The sequence below is a fragment of the Misgurnus anguillicaudatus genome, chromosome 24 (assembly GCF_027580225.2).
Source record: "Misgurnus anguillicaudatus chromosome 24, ASM2758022v2, whole genome shotgun sequence".
Lineage (NCBI taxonomy): Eukaryota > Metazoa > Chordata > Actinopteri > Cypriniformes > Cobitidae > Misgurnus > Misgurnus anguillicaudatus.
This window is the reverse complement of record NC_073360.2, coordinates 870,098-886,328: the sequence shown is the minus strand read 5'-3', so window position 1 is coordinate 886,328 and position 16,231 is coordinate 870,098. Positions and strand designations below refer to the sequence as shown.

General features: G+C 37.4%; 3 protein-coding genes across 5 annotated transcripts in view; 1 reads left to right on the top strand and 2 right to left on the bottom strand.

Annotated features, from left to right (window-relative positions):
- LOC129437442 (period circadian protein homolog 2) overlaps window positions 1-2,910 on the top strand; it is a 34,192-nt gene extending 31,282 nt beyond the window's left edge. For all 3 annotated transcript variants that reach the window (XM_055195574.2, XM_055195575.2, XM_055195571.2), the window contains exons 22-23: window positions 557-707; window positions 1,785-2,910. In XM_055195574.2, the coding sequence (XP_055051549.2) occupies window positions 557-707; window positions 1,785-1,925 (292 nt within the window). In that variant the 3' untranslated portion in view covers window positions 1,926-2,910. The remainder of the gene's footprint in view (window positions 1-556; window positions 708-1,784) is intronic.
- A 2,279-nt stretch (window positions 2,911-5,189) lies between these two features.
- her13 (hairy-related 13) lies at window positions 5,190-8,236 on the bottom strand. The gene is made up of 5 exons (XM_055195598.2): window positions 7,335-8,236; window positions 6,890-7,065; window positions 6,716-6,802; window positions 6,052-6,133; window positions 5,190-5,971 (listed from the first exon to the last, which is right to left on the bottom strand). Exons 2-5 carry the CDS (start codon window positions 6,968-6,970, stop codon window positions 5,565-5,567), a joined length of 657 nt encoding a protein of 218 aa, XP_055051573.2. The 5' UTR covers window positions 6,971-7,065; window positions 7,335-8,236; the 3' UTR covers window positions 5,190-5,564.
- A 631-nt stretch (window positions 8,237-8,867) lies between these two features.
- her8.2 (hairy-related 8.2) lies at window positions 8,868-15,929 on the bottom strand. Its single transcript, XM_073863197.1, has 3 exons — window positions 13,351-15,929; window positions 13,103-13,184; window positions 8,868-12,670 (listed from the first exon to the last, which is right to left on the bottom strand). The coding sequence occupies exons 1-3, from the start codon at window positions 13,531-13,533 to the stop codon at window positions 12,306-12,308; spliced, it is 630 nt and encodes a 209-aa protein (XP_073719298.1). The 5' UTR covers window positions 13,534-15,929; the 3' UTR covers window positions 8,868-12,305.
- Window positions 15,930-16,231: the final 302 nt, after the last annotated feature.

Here is a 16,231-nt window from a genome sequence, read left to right as displayed (position 1 = left end):
TTTACATCTTGTAAGATTTTCAAAATGTGATAGACCACAACATGAGGATAAAAAATTTTGATTTAACCGTTTTGGTCCTATAGTGTGTGGTGTGCCGTGATGTGTCAAAGACAGCACACCATACACGAACAGATTTTCATCCAGAGTCTCGCCTGTGAACACATGAAATCCCACAAAATCTCGCGAGACTTCAGAATAAGCATGGCGGACGATATGCAGGAAGAAATTTTAATGTAAGTGTTTGGAATGATTTTTATAGAAAATTCAAGGAAATAAAGAAAAGGATTTGGGTGAAGTCGTGGAGACAGTGGGAACATGATCTGTACAAGTTTACTTTGCCAGATTATCTTTTGGTGTTTACACAGCATTAATGTGCACTTCTGGTGTGCGATACCTACGAGTTGTCTCACACACGATGCGGCTGTGTGACCCCCTGAGCCTGGTTTAAAAGATGGCATAATTTTGATTTCACGCAAGCTATCCTTATTTATTTTAAGACTGTTATGAGGTAATTATCATTTGAAACCAATTAAAGAGTGTCATTGTTGTGGGACAGGGACATGGACATGGTTCTGTTTGAAGATCGGGAGCGATTGAGGCGTATGCAAAAGAATCAACCACGTTTTTCCTCAGAACAGCGCAGAGAACTGATTGATCAGCACCCCTGGATGAGAAGAGGAGGCTTGCCCAATGCTATCAATGTCAAGGTATGTTTTTGGCTTTGAGCTCTCTACCACACAAAGAGATGGGCTGTTCGAAATATAACTCAAGATACGATATAGGACAAGGGATGGTTAAAGTAACTTGCACCATGTATATTTTCATGTGAGGACTTGTTTAAGCTGGAAGTATAGTTCATTTTTTACTCAGTTGAACGTGCAGCCTCACAAAGCATGCTTCTTTTGACTTGTTGGATGCATTCAATATCTTTCCAGGCCTACATAGAGTAGTTATAAGGAGTAGTTAAGTAGATCTTAAGAGGTGATGCCATCTTGTAAACATCTTTGAACTCTTTCATGGTACAGTTGTATAAATGAGGGCGCTTCTTGACTTCTTTAATCTCTCATATATGGCCTCCATTGTTGATTAAGCTTTGCAAGCGCTCTGACACGTTTTGTTTATGCAGTTTTTCATTGACTCTTGTGTATCGACCCCCCCTCAAGGGCCACCTTATGGATAAACTATTTACGTGCAATAAAATTAAATGTGCATGCGACCTGTGTGTACAAAGTGTGTGTGGTTTTTGCGTCACACAAACTGTACTCTGACCCTCGTGTATACGTGAAAAGTAAACTATACTTAAGGCTATATTGCATTCCATATGCGGTAAGTGTGATATAAAAACAACATATCGCTTGTAGAAAATACATAAATTAAGCCGTTATACTTAAACAAATATATTAGAGGACAATTACAGTTTGTTAGAAGTTATAAATCTAAAAATATTTAATTCAGATTTACTTGCATAGCATTTTTAGAATAAATCCATAACAGCTCAACAGCAGAGAACTGATGTACAAATTCCAGTAAAGAAACATGTGGTGAGAAAACATTTCAGATGGCACACATTGTTCCTGAATATTTACATGTTTCAAGACAAGTAAAAATGAACAAAGTAGATTTGAAACTAATAATGTTCAATACAATGGTAATGTTTTTGCTTTGTTATCCAGCACTTAAATAAACTTCCAAAATCTGTAGTTTGTTTAAATAGTAACTGGAGACAGCACAAGCTACTGGGTTTGTACCATTAACCTAATACTCTTTTCTCAATGTTTGTGTAGGAGTGCATGTACTGCGAGGATGATGCATCTGTTTTACTAGAAGAGGACCTGCCTAACATGGAGTTGGGTATTTTGGGAGAAGTGAGACAAGACAAGAGAGGACCTCCATCACAGGGAGAGAAGAAGCAGCCTAGTGGATAAACTATGTCATGACAGTCTGTTCATCTTTGTCTGACAAATGTGTGCGCATACACACAGAGAGAACATGGTCTATTTATTAGGTCTCCACAGATTTCTCCTGTTATTTTGTAAGGATTATAAAAGTGTTTATTTTTGTGCATGTGACAGGATAAAAGTGTGCCAGCTAGCTGACTGCTTAGCCCAAAGGTGCTATTCAAAGTTACGGGCTCTGATTGGTTCGAAATGCTGAAACACGGACTTGTCTTTTTGATAACACTCTGAAACAATTCTGATTTTTATAGTTTGTTTATCAAAAAACTGTATTTTATTATGTAGCCTGTAGTACTGTATGTATAAATGAAAGATGTAAGAGACCCACAGCACAAGAAATGGGTCAGTACCATGGCAACTACCTGAAAATCCAAACCAGGTTATAAAACCACAATACTGTGAGTTTGGGGACCATTATAGGCAGGCGAGCGACTGCCAGTGCATTAGCCTGACAAGATGCTCATCTCTTGTTAGAACATGTATTTGGGATTTCTGGGATGTGCAATCATAGGAATTATTAACATTTGTAGTGTTTTTTTTAGGTCATGAAGCAATGACCATGGAGCTCAATTTGCTCTTCCTCTAATCTCATCTTTTGTCCATTCAGATGTTTTATTAATCTATAAAAGATGTTATGGTACCAATACTCAAACAGGGGAAAGAAATGGACCCAGATACTGTAGCCCTGGAGTCTATTGCTACCCTGGCTGGTTATGTATAGCACATTGACAGACATCAGTAATGAACGAACTCCAGGTTTCAGGGTGTTGTCACTCATGCAATTGTTTGTGTCTTTTTTATATGAATGTAGTAACTAAACATGTCACATTATGCCTACCTTGTAATACAAAGAGATCTCCAGTTCCACATGCGTTGTAATGGCTGACAGAGGAAAATCTTGTTTTGATAAAAGACAAAATCAGTAAATTTTCATTAAACTGAAACATCAACTGCATCATGTTTTATGATTGAAATGTCACTTTAAAAAAGAATACACGGTCACCCGAACACATTCTGAGGTTAAAGGGATAGTTCGCCCAAAATGGCAAATTTTGTCCCCATTTACTAACCTACATGTTAATGTAAACCTGTATGAGTTTCTTTATTCTGTTAAACACAATAGAAGATGTGAAAAGTTTCGTTGCAAAACGAGATAACCACCGTTATCAGAAATCTCGTTTTTTTGGTTGTGCATTCCAATTAATTTCAATGCAACTGCAGTTGGTTTGTTTTGATTTAAACCTTCATAACTTAAAAAATACAGCTAAGTAGCACCATAAAACAAAATAATAACATGATAACATAATATTAAACATGTTTTGACAAAAATGTTAAAAAATGGATTTATATTCCTGCTTCATATGAAGAGTTTCGTTGCAAAACGAGATACATCCATTTTTTAACATTTTTGTCAAAACGTGTTATCGTGTTATTGTTTGGTTTTGTGGTGCTACTTAGCTGTATTTTTTGGGTTGTGGAGGTTTGAATCGGAGCAAACCAGCTGCAGTTGAATTGATGTTAATTGGAATGCACAACCAGGAAACGAGATTTCTGAAGTGTTATCTCATTTAGCAACGAAACTCTTACTCATATTTACATTAACATCCATAGTTGGAAAAACAAATACTGAAAGAGGAAAAGGAAGTCAATGCATACTGCCAAATGTGTGCTTACCATTGTTTATTAAAATATCTTCTTTGTGTTTAAGAGAATAAAGAAACTCATACAGGTTTACATCAACATAGTAAATGATGACAGAATTTTTCATTTTTTGGGTGAACTATACATTTAAAGTTAGCTGTTATGTGGATTAATCCTACATCAGCGATCTTATTCAGTCCACCCAAATTACCATAAGTAGTTGTATTGTGGGGACTTTGAAGGTGAAAGTGATATTGATCTTTTTCCTCACAAATAAACCAGCTGGTTCTGCATCCAACATTTTGGTCCCGAGGGATCTGTTTCATTACCATCTGTTCTCTCAGCAGGCAGACGGTTAACTGTTTCCTCACCCTGCTCTTTGTATTCTCAAAGACCTCCTTGTGCATCCCATTGGTTGGTTAAAGTGTTTAGGCATATAACCTAAAGGACCAACATGACAGGTGTTTCCATATAAGCCACACCTACACAGCAAAATGTTTCCTGGTTGTTTAAAATAATGCATGTTTTTCCTAGGAGAATTTTATTTGATTATTGGCATAATATAAAACTATAGTAAAAAAAACTCCAATAAACTTGTTTACTTAGCCATCCATTATTTGCGAGTTTTTACTCTACAAAGAGTCGTCTACATCAAAACTTGAGCTGGATCCTGTTATAGGCTATTCAATATAATTTAGTAACCTTGAACTGACACTTAGTGAATATTTTTTATTATTTATAAACCATTAAATAATACAAAAACAGATTTTAATACTAAACAAAGGTCATGAAGACCAGATTTAGGGCCAATCCCATTTCTCTGTCTTACCCCTTCCCCTTCCCCTACCACTTCGTCTTACCCCTAGCCCTTGTCCCTCAAAACCAAGTGTTAAGCGCTAGGGGTGAAAACATACCCCTATGAAATGAGACACCGCTTAATATTTACGGTTACGTCATCAGTGAATCAGCCGCCGAGTTTCTTCTGGCGTCCCTGTGTGATACAGGACGGTATACGTAAAGCACGTACCGATGTCTCCAAAGCAAGTAGTGTTATGCACTGATATCAAACGAAATTCGCTGCTAACGTTAATGGAATTTAGTTAAAACTGTAAACAAACATGCAGTCCATTCGTGGCTAGTTAGAGAAATACGGGAATGTTGTGCAAATCAGCAAATACGGGAATGTTGTGCAAATCAGCAACGTAACGTTAGCGTAGCAAACTAGCGAAATTTTAAAACATTTAAATTAAGAACATAATTCAAATATATATTAACAGGACTGTGTAGAGCACAAAACAAGACGTTAATAATTTTTATATTAATTATTAAGCCGAAAATACTTACATTTATGGGACTCTCTGGACGCTCTGAACGCCATTTTTGCCGGTTGCGCAGTGTATTCTGGGTACCCCTTGGTTTCAAGTAAGCTCGCGGAAATTCTTGGTTTTAAGGGGTATCTACCACTTGCCCTTAGCCCTACCCCTTGATCAAAACGAGAATTGGGATAGCCCTTACTCTCACGTGAACGTGCAAAACTAAGGGGTAGGGGTAAGGGGAAGGGGTAAGACAGAGAAATGGGATTGGCCCTTAAGCTTAACAATATCTGCGCCTTTCTAGTGCATAACTAGCTCTACAACAATACAAACATGATTTCTTCTACATTTTTGACTTTGAAAGGAAAATCAATCCAGAACCAGATTTCTAAAATAACTAGATTTCTTAAAGAGCTTTAGGACATACCACTTCTTTTCGAAAACATGCTTGAACAGTCAGGTATAAATATAGTTATCCAAGAAAAATGTCTTTGTACGCATGAATTCTGTTCAGATCCATTGTATAATGCTATATCCCACCATATCAGCATGTGAAAATCCTGAAGCTCTAACCATTTTCTCATGAAATTTCAACAGAATTCCACCACGTTTCCACATATTGACGATATTGAAGAGGGTCCTTTGCCAAGTGTTCCTACCACGGCCTCCACATAAACTTGCCATGTGTAATGGAGGAGTTCAGGCTCTCCTCAGCCGATGCTGGGCTCCCTTCGATTTCCGTCTCTTCCGAGTCGGAGCCGAGATCTTCACTGGAAGGGTTTGGGGACAATACTGAAGACACACTGCAGCCTCCTGGGCTCAGGGCCTCTCCAGCTGCCCATGATCCACTTGAGTTAGGAGGATCTGATAAGAGATCCATGATCATCTCCTGAATATGATTTTCATTTAATGGCATGCACTCCAGCAGGTGATTGAGCAGCTCTGCAGCCACGGTGGCATCGACCCCGGGACATGTGGACACAAAGGTGTGCACCTCATGCATGCACTGGATATAACCCGCAGCAAATCTCTCACTGGCCTCATGATTCATCGTTTCAGCTTCTGGAAAGCCAAACACACAACAACTGTCAAATTATGAGCACTGCAAACATCCATTTAGACTGAATTTGAAGTTTTCTTACCATGTGAACGGTTCTGTAAGATGTTTTCAACTCGTTTCACTGTCAGTTCAAGTACCTCTGCATTCTCCATTTTAGTCTGCAGCTGTATAAAGAATGAGAGAAAAGGTTAATATCTGTCAGTCTATCTATCTATCTATCTATCAAAACATGGCTTAGAATATTCAGTTTAGAATATTTCAGTTTGTCAATATACAACAGCAAATGTGCCATAAACGTACACCTCAACACAACACACAAACCTAAATTATGGTGACAGTCAACAAACATTATTCATTAAAAAATAACTTAAAACAGGCAATTATAACAGCAACAACAAAAAACACTAAATTAGTAATGCTCTTTAATTAACCATATAATTTTACATGCTGCAATGTTTGTTGGAAACTTTAAAACTCTTGTTTAATGAAAAATAGTTTGGATAAACACCTAGTATCTAAGTCAACAAAAAAAATGTGTTAGCAATGTTGAGGCTATCTTAAGGCTATCTCTATTTATTCAGTAGCCTAAACAAAACAAAACAAAAAAACATTAAATGCCTTTTTAGTGTGTTGGGAGATCATTTTGAATGGCTGGGTTTTGGACAGTGCGCGTTTGTCCTGTTTGTTACCTGTCTGTTTCTCTCCTGACTGAAAGCTTATCATTCTAGTTATGAGGATAAACTTACCTCGTTATCTTCCAGTAGTGTCCTGAGCTCATGCAGGCTTTCATTGATGCGCGCTCGTCTCTTCTTCTCCACTAAAGGTTTTCGTGTCTACGAGAACAGGAAGGCGTTTTGAAAGATTGCATTGCATACGTACTGTATACTGACATTTCCTTATTGACATTTAATAAAAAATACCTTTCTATCCCCCTTTATAGCATAAAATCCATCCTCTTCCTCCCCGAAGCTGTTTTTGCCTAGTCGGACCACGGGATCCATCAGTGATGTTGGCGGAATACAGAGTGAAGATGCTGGATTTGGTCTCCTTTATTGTGTCTGGCGTCTGACGGGACCGAATGGGACTAGCAGTTCATCTGTGAAGGGTTTAAGTCATGGTTTTATAGTAGTTCATTTACATATGAATGAAACACTCGCTCGCGGCAGTCTGCGCTCGCACCAGCCAATCAGCGCGCGCCCTTTTGTCTCGTCTAGAGAGCGCTAGATGCCCATGTTATGCAGATATCGCTGTTTTTTAGCAATATAGGCTACGCTTGATATGTTTACAGTAAGTCATGAATTTTACAATGATAGAGAAATCCAAACTCGCGCATTTTCGATAAAGTCATTAGGTCCGAGTTCTTACTTATAAGGGTGTCAACCTTGGATGTTTTGTTGTTGTTATTATTGTTGTTGTTGTATCCGTATTAGTTGTATCCATATGGCTTTACAGTGTAACCGAGCGTTTATCATTGCGCCTGTTGAATTGTTTACAGAGGTCGAGGGGTCGCGCGGGTTGTAACGTAATGCCTTCAGCTGGCAGCTGCAAGCGCTGTACAAGGTTGAATAGAGTAGATGGGGAGGGGGGCGACAGGTGTTCAACTGTTCCACTGATGCCCGATGGGCCTCAAATCAAGGCTGTTATAAAAGCATGCACTTAGCCATGCCTAAATGAAACAAAAAAACTTTTGCTTATAGTAAATAGGTCTACATAAAGCCTGTCAGTTAGGCTCTGTTAATAATTTGCATTGCTATATTATTTTCTTTTATGACAATTAAAGCAAAAATGTTCACAAAATTACACCAGAGGTTTTTTTAGGCTTATTTATAAGAATGACTTACATTTAGGCTTATTTATTTTATAAGAAGGTAGGCAAGAAGACGGACAAATAATGACTAATAAATCACCATTGAAACAGAAGAAGAGGTGATCGCAGACAGGAAGGAATATGTTTATTGAATGCGATAAAGAGAAGATTATCTGAAAAGTGTAAAGGGGAAACAGTAGTCTAGTATTGTGGTACAGTTGCGTGCAGAAAGTCAAGCTTGATTTGTGATGTTATAAATATTTTAAAAGAAAGGCACTTATTACAGCAAGCAGGGCCATTTCTAGCAGGGGTCTTCAACTTTTCTTCAAGGGTCATAGTTTAAAAATGTAAATATGATGCAGGCCAAACTTTTATAGTAGTTACCTCATATATATTTTTACTTTACCTATTATGTGTATGTGGCTAACTTATATAATATATTAAAAAACATAAAAAAGATGCACATCTTGTATCCAGTATTTTGCCTTTTAATTACTCAATACTTATTTTTAAATATTTCAAAACAATTGCAGTTTAACATTGCAAGAGCCAAATGTTAATAGTTCAAATATGAACACTACACAAAAAAAGTGCAAGTGTAAATAATCAACGTCAATCAATAATCAATGTATTTTTGTATAGCACTAACTGCTATACAGAAGTGCTCTTAAACTTCTTTTCTTTTGTTTATAACTTTCATAAGCTGCATCACAACATATACACCCACCTAAAGGATTATTAGGAACACGTGTTCAATTTCTCTTTAATGCAATGGTGTAATGGGGTGGCAGTGGCTCAGTGGTTCATGTAGGTTGTCTACAAACCGGAAGGTGTGTGGTTCAATCCCCGGCTCCACCGGACCAAGTGTCGAGGTGTCCTTGAGCAAGACACCTAACCCCAACTGCTCCCGACGAGCTGGATGGCACCTTGCTTGGCTGACACCGCTGTCTGTGTATGAATGTGTGCGTGAATGTGAGGCAAACTTGTTTCTTTGGATGGCCACAGGTCTGTTAAAAGGCGCTATATAAATGCAGACCATTTAATGGTGTGGGGGATGTTTTCTTGGCACACTTTAGGCCCCTTAGTGCCAATTGGGCATCGTTTAATGGCTGATGGCTACTTCCAGCAGGATAATGCACCATGTCACAAAGCTCAAATCATTTCAAATTGGTTTCGTGAACATGACAATGAGTTCACTGTACTAAAATGGCCTCCACAGTCACCAGATCTCAAACCAATAGAGCATCTTTGGGATGTGGTGGAACGAGAGCTTCGTGCCCTGGATGTGCATCCCACAAATCTCCATCAACTGCAAGATGCTATCCTATCAATATCGGCCAACATTTCTAAAGAATGCTTTCAGCACCTTGTTGAATCAATGCCATGTAGAATTAAGGCAGTTCTGAAGGCGAAAGGGGGTCAAACACAGTATTAGTATGGTGTTCCTAATAATCCTTTAGGTGAGTGTAGATAATCATCTCATATGACTAAAATTGCACTTCGTTTTCTTTTTTTAATATTTAAGAAATACAGGCTAAAACATTCAGACACAACTGTCAGAGTTCGCCCCCCCTATAGTGGCAGTCGTAATGAAATTTCAGTTTAATCGTAAATCCGTGCAAACATGGGAGAGAAGCTCATTTCAGTGCAAGAACCTTCGATCTATGAATATTCACCATAGTGGTATAAATAAATAAATGCAAAGGAAGGAAACAATAAACAGCTATGCCCTGCTGAAAAAAACAGACAGCATATCAGCAAGACCAGCATATGTTGTGTTTTGGTGCTGGTTTGCTAGTGAACACCAGCTAAACCAGCATCAAACCACCATCAGCACCAGCATTAGCACCAGCTAAACCAGCACCAAACCAGCATTAGCACCAGCATCCCATGCTGGTCATACCAGCATATGTTGTGTTTTGGTGCGGGTATGCTGGTGACCACCAGCTAAACCAGCATAGACCAGCATAATTCCCATGCTGGTTTGTTGCTGTTTTTTTTCAGCAGGGTGCATATATGCCAAGACTTTCTAATAAAGTACAAAAAATGACTTTTTAATGAACAATTTTCACCACACAATACAGTTATTGGAACACTTTGAAATACATCACTTTGTGGCATGTCGCATGCGGTGTAGTCAAACAAGTTTTTTGCACACAAAGCCAAAAATTATACTAGCAGATGGTTGGCACCCCACCCAGCCCTTTTGTAACTCTCCTTCCGGTTTATTGGCCGTCATTTGTCGTTGTGTACAGTGCATTAAAGTGGTGTATTGAGCCACAAAAGATTCTGGGTGCTAAAGATGATACACATAAATGACAATACGTATATTAAAGTAGAAACAAAACTCGACGTGACTAAATTACCGTATACAACACAGTAAGCGCGCATCAGAATCTAAACTGCGGCTAATAAATCCTTATCAATAACTTTGTATATTTCTATTGTGTTTGTGAGGTTGCTTTTACATTCACGTAATGTTACATACCACAGTTATATTATTAAAAATAAGCTTTGCTGAGTGTTTGACCTTTCAAACGCAACTCGCCTAAATTACCGTATACAACACGGTAAACGGGCATCAGAATCTAAACTGCAGCTGATAAATCCTTCCTTATAACTAACTTTGTATATTTCTACCTTTAAATTACAGTCGTATTGTTAAGTGTTGTACCTTTATTAATCGTTTAATGTTTTTAGTAAATTAAAACAGTCAAACAAACGTGTTTAGACACGGATGTTACAACAGGACATATCAAGCAATCTCTTTTAACAAAGCAATAGTGAAACGTAGTAACTTAAATAAAGTAAAATGTCTTACTGTGAATTATACTGCTGTGTCATTGTTGTCAGATCCAATATAAGTGGTGCTTCTGAGTCTCTCTGCAAATCCAGCATCGACTTCTTTACAAATGAATCCGTGTACACAAAGTTAACAAACGCTCCCCACACGAGCTGGAACTTCTTCAAAAGAAAACTTTATCCACGCATTGCTAATGTTAAGTTCCAAGCCTCCGAATTGAAGTATTTTGCTTCTGTGTTGTTCCCACGCGGTTCTTCCACAACCGAAAATGCGTTTCCATGGTATCATAACAGATCACCGCGTCAAAATAAAAGTCTCTCAGAAAAAATTTATTTAAAATTCATTTTGGTTACATTTGTCAATCTTTAAAGACATGTTTACTTGTTGAGACACACGTGTGTCACGCGAAGCTTTGGGCAGGGCTACAAAAGTAGACGTGTCCTTTTGGTTATGGGAAGGTGTTTCAATTCTACTTTGACGTCATAGATTTCCGAAATCCACACTGGAGTGTTTAGCTGGCTTGGTGCCAAAAACGGTTATATTTCAGTAGCACGGACGTTTTCAGTTCTGAAACTTGCAGGATGTTCATTTAAGTATGATGACCTCTTATATAACAAATTATCAAGTTAAAATTGAGTTTTTGATTCACCGCTCCTTTAAATGCTTTTATAACACTGTTTTATTCAACTACAGTAGCACTACTGCTGTTGTGTTACAGCAGTCTACCACAAATTCAAAACATACAGTAAATCACTGTAAATTAAATGTTAAAACCCATAATGCAATGCATATTACGGTAATGAACTGGAAAAGAAAATGATGGTATTTTACTGGGCAATACTGTGGTAAGTAACTGTAGAAATTACAGTTAAGTCTAACAGTGTAGGGTCCGGTAAATACTATCTTAGAATGGCAATTCATAAGAGGTCCTCACTAAGCTTCTGAGGTCTGTGTGTTATGCGCTGACATTTCTGTAAGTAAAAGAACACAGTAACAATGCAATTTATTTTAAATGAAATAGAATTATACAAATATGTGACTATAAATTCATACATTTTAAAAACACACTGCTTTATTAATAAAGGTTAAAAAAGTGTACAAAGAAAAGTAAAAGGTAAAGAAAGGATGACGTACAACATTAGTAGCTAATGTGTGTTAAATTTATATTAAAAAGATTCTAACATAGACATACTATCATTAAATAATATATAGTGTTAATTAAATAAATAAGCTGATTATTAGTGGCCTTCTACAATTCAGGCTACAGTAGAATAACTTCAGAAAGGAAGTAGACAAGGTCTGAAATGAGAGCTATTCTGTACTGGATACACCTCACACACGCTTGCAGAGAAGCGCATCTATAAGATATCAGAGGAGGGTCTTCCATGCACTCTTAAAAAAATGCAGCAGGAAGTTAAAACAACTTGGTTCTGCAAGTCAATTCAACCTTCTATTTTAAGTTTGGGCTTTAAAAGTTGACATAACTTATAAAATCAACTTGAAATTGAAATTAAGTTAAAGTAACCTAAACATATATGTTGATTTGAGAAAAAATGCTGCATAGACAGCAAACTTAGGGTGTATATACACCCCTATTCCCTATGTGTGTATGCATTTCCACATTTGTACATTTCCACAAGCATTCTTGGCTCACATGTATACAACGACACAAGTTAGTCATAAATCCCAAACCGTAACACATAAACAAACAGACACGCATACAGTCCTACACTTTCACCATGGCCGCCACATCTTTAAAATAGAGAGGCATGGCATGTGGCCTTACAGGAATAGAGCAAGGACTTTGAGGAGGTATAACAGGAGAAGGAAAGGTTCCTAGACTATCCATCTCATTGGCATGGACACCAACATTGTCACTATGGCTTGAGGAAATGCTTGTCAGGCAGTTCTTGGGATGCTGAGGGTGGTTTATGGGTGATCTTGGTAGAGATTTGAGCAAGTGGTTGAGGAGGCGAGACCCAAGGGTTTTGTCCATCCAGTCACAGGAGAGTAGAAGGTTGTGAACTTCCTGCATACACTGGATGTACCCAGTACTATATCTCTGTTGAGCCTCTGCGTCCAGGAGGGGGTCTGCGTAAGATTTTAATTTTAATATGTAACTTCAATGAAAAGCAAATCATTCTTCAATCCAACAAAAAAATTGGAAATGTCACTAAATTTTGATTTCATTTGAAATGGTACTATTCTCATTTAAGACACATATCTTTATACTTTTTTAACATAGCTACACAGCAGAACAGTTGTTTGTTTATAATCATGTAGGATTATTATTTTTTTAGGTTTAATAAACGTAAATCAAAATCCTCTCTGCTAATAGTTTCTGTCTTTTTCTAAATGTCTTTCTCTGTTGTTTTATGCTAAAATGAACTTTCAACAACAAACTTTCCAACAATGTAAACTGTGAGAAGAGCTATAGAAACAAATTTGAACTAAATATGCAAAACTACAACAAAAGAAATCTGTGTATATTGTTAGGTGTTTAGATCAAATGACTAGACTTACCATAAACTTTTTTACTGCTCTGAACATTCTGCAAATGTTTCACTGTCATCTCCAGAATATCTGCGTTTTCCAGCTTGGATTGCTGTTTAATGGGATGAAAGGTGAGTAGAGGTCTTGTGGTTTTCATATACAGTATTATGGCCTACTGTAAGAGTAATAGAATATGTAACAATTAAGCTTTTACGATTTATATATTAAATTAAAATATTTTAACCGTAATCTGCTGTGCAAAGATATAATTTACTTACATCAAGCCTGAACACTCCAACTACAGTTTGTCTCAGTTGATCGAGACAGTGATTTATTCGTTCCCTTCTTTTCCTCTCAATAAGCGGTTTCCGCAGCTGAAAACAGGCAAAAGAAGTCAATGACTTTCTATCATCTTTAGTGCTGATCTGGCCTGCATTCTGCTGGATGTTGGTAGCAGTCATCTCAAGTGGCTTATGTGCAGTTTCAGTCAGAAACTCAATGTTTCTAAGGCCCTCCGCGCTGCACACATCCCGTATTTATAGGAATACGGATTAGCATGTGAATGCACGGGCTCTTTGGCTGAAATATTTTCCCACATGCTCTCTCCATTGCTAGCAAATGACAGGTCATTGACTCTATTCAATCCACGAACTCCCAACACACACGCATGCGCGCGCGCAAACGACAGATGTCCAGCCTCCTGGAAGCGATATTTGCACAAAAACTGCACATTATGTCCGTTCCTCACATTAAAATAGCAAAGCTGGGTTTTCAATTCGACTTAACATTCCCAGGCACAAGTGTTATCTGGGAACCGCAATTAACTCACCTGAGGCAGTGCGCATTAAAGGCGCCAAGGGAATCCATACAAAAATCAGTTAAACCATAACTACTGTAATTGTTTAACGAAGGTTTTGTTTATTGACGTAAAATAATGTATGTCACAATACATGGTACTACTTTAGGGAAGTAAACATAGTTTAAGTAGGATATATGTCAACTGTTCTCGTTTAGTTTAACTTCAGTGATTCATGAAGCGGTGAATATGAGTGAAAGGATTTCGGCGTGCCGTCAGCCACGCGTGCAGATGTCTGAGAAATCATTTCTGATCCGTTTGACTGAAGCCACGCGACTGCAGTCGTTACACGGACGTGGGAAACTACACGGGACAAAACAATGCATTGATCCACGACTAATGAGAGTACCCTGGTGCGGGAGATGGGTCTGTCTGCGGACCGCAAGAGAGGAGGGTACCTTAAAGGGGTCGTAACTTTTAGCAGGGGGCGTAACTTTAAGTTGTCCAAGTTACACAGAACCACGCGAGATGTCAGGACGGGATGTTGTCATTTTGTCTTCCTCTTCTGCCCGCATAGAGATGTAGCGGATTTCATCCAAATGACACACCGACAAGCTCTTTTTGGTGAACCACGTCTGCAGTATGCAATAAACAAAAGTCACGGGATCACACACACGCGTCCTTTCACCAACAGTCTATCTGACTCTCTCCAGTCACATGTAGAACTCAGAGACTCCATAATAAAGTCCAATTAACAAACAGCCTCTTTGGTCACTCATTACAATTCTTACACAAATATACATAAACAAAAATTATATAACAAAATAAAATGAATTCAACATGTACACTTTTCCTTTACATTAACATTACACTTAACATGAAACACATTTATCATAAGACAATATTTAGCCAATTTAACTCAGTTATGTGATCGTATAGTGGTTTGGTGATTTGCATACCTGCAGTATGCAATAAACAAAAGACACGGGATCACACACATGCATCTTTTCACCAACAGTCTATCTGAAGGATGTGAGACAAAACAGATTAATCCGTGTCCTCCATTAACACAGTGACTGCAAACTCAATTTAGGTCTCAGTTGACTAAATATACACAAAATATGATTTAAATAAAAATTACACACATTCAACTTAACTTAAATAGACGACATATCATTTCTACAGACTCAATCCACCAAAATTTTGTATTTAAAACTCATATTAAAAGGAAAAACTCGCACTCTAAATTAGCGTGCGGGCGGCAACATTAAACAAACATATAAAGGCCACTCGTTTCTAAAACTTGCTAAATGATTGATTGATTGATTGATACTTTATTTATCCCGAAGAAAATTTAAGACATCCTGTAGCGTTTTAATCTTCACAGAAAATCAAATATATGCACTCAATCCATCTTTTGAACATTTTTAACACTAATATTGACTCATATTTTTAACCATTTTTACATTTTTATCCATCGTTATACAGAGATGCAAAAATACCAACCTCTCTCCAGTCACATGTAGAACTAGTCAGCGCCAATAAGTGACGTCACTCAAACTTATTTAAAAAAAAAAAAATCCTGTACAATATAAAAAATAAAGAATGAAAATAAGATGGATGGATAAGAAAAACTTATGAAATTACAAAAATAATTACATTTCTTCAAATGAAATCTCTTTCAAAATAAAAGACACTAAAGTTTGCTGGAACACAAAACTCAGAACATTACAGAGATACGGTGGCTAAAGGCATTATAAAGTTGCTCATCCAAGCGTCCTTATGTTTGTTCGTACCAATTTTAATGGACTGACGAACACCCTTTTCCAGAGAAATGGTTCGGCTAGGACACGTTAAGAAGTCTGGGGCTGAATTGGTTGACCGTTTCAGGTAAGCTAACTTTGCTAATGTTATGTGTTGTTAGCCTAATGTTAGATTTGTGAAGTCCGTTCTATGAATACACTTATGATCAGTAACGAGTAGTTAACAATATACAACAAATCTTGCATGAGTATTTACGATACTAGATATTAGTGCATTAGAATCTTACAGTTATGTAAGTTGTCGAGATTTCAAATGACAGTTAATTAATTAATGACCTATTTAACAACATAACACTGGAGTTAAAGGTTGTGTGTACTACTGTCTCGTTTTTTAATGTATATCTCTCTCTCTCACTCAAACCCTATTCTGTTTAAGTATGGGTGCCATTGTATATTCTCATAATGTAAGCTTATTTTAAGTACAAATGTAAAATATGTTTATGGTTATTATTTTCACAAATGCATTGATGTGTAGTGATGCAGTGGACAACTTGTGAGGGTGATACCATCCAAATGCACATTAACTGTGATGCAGAAACA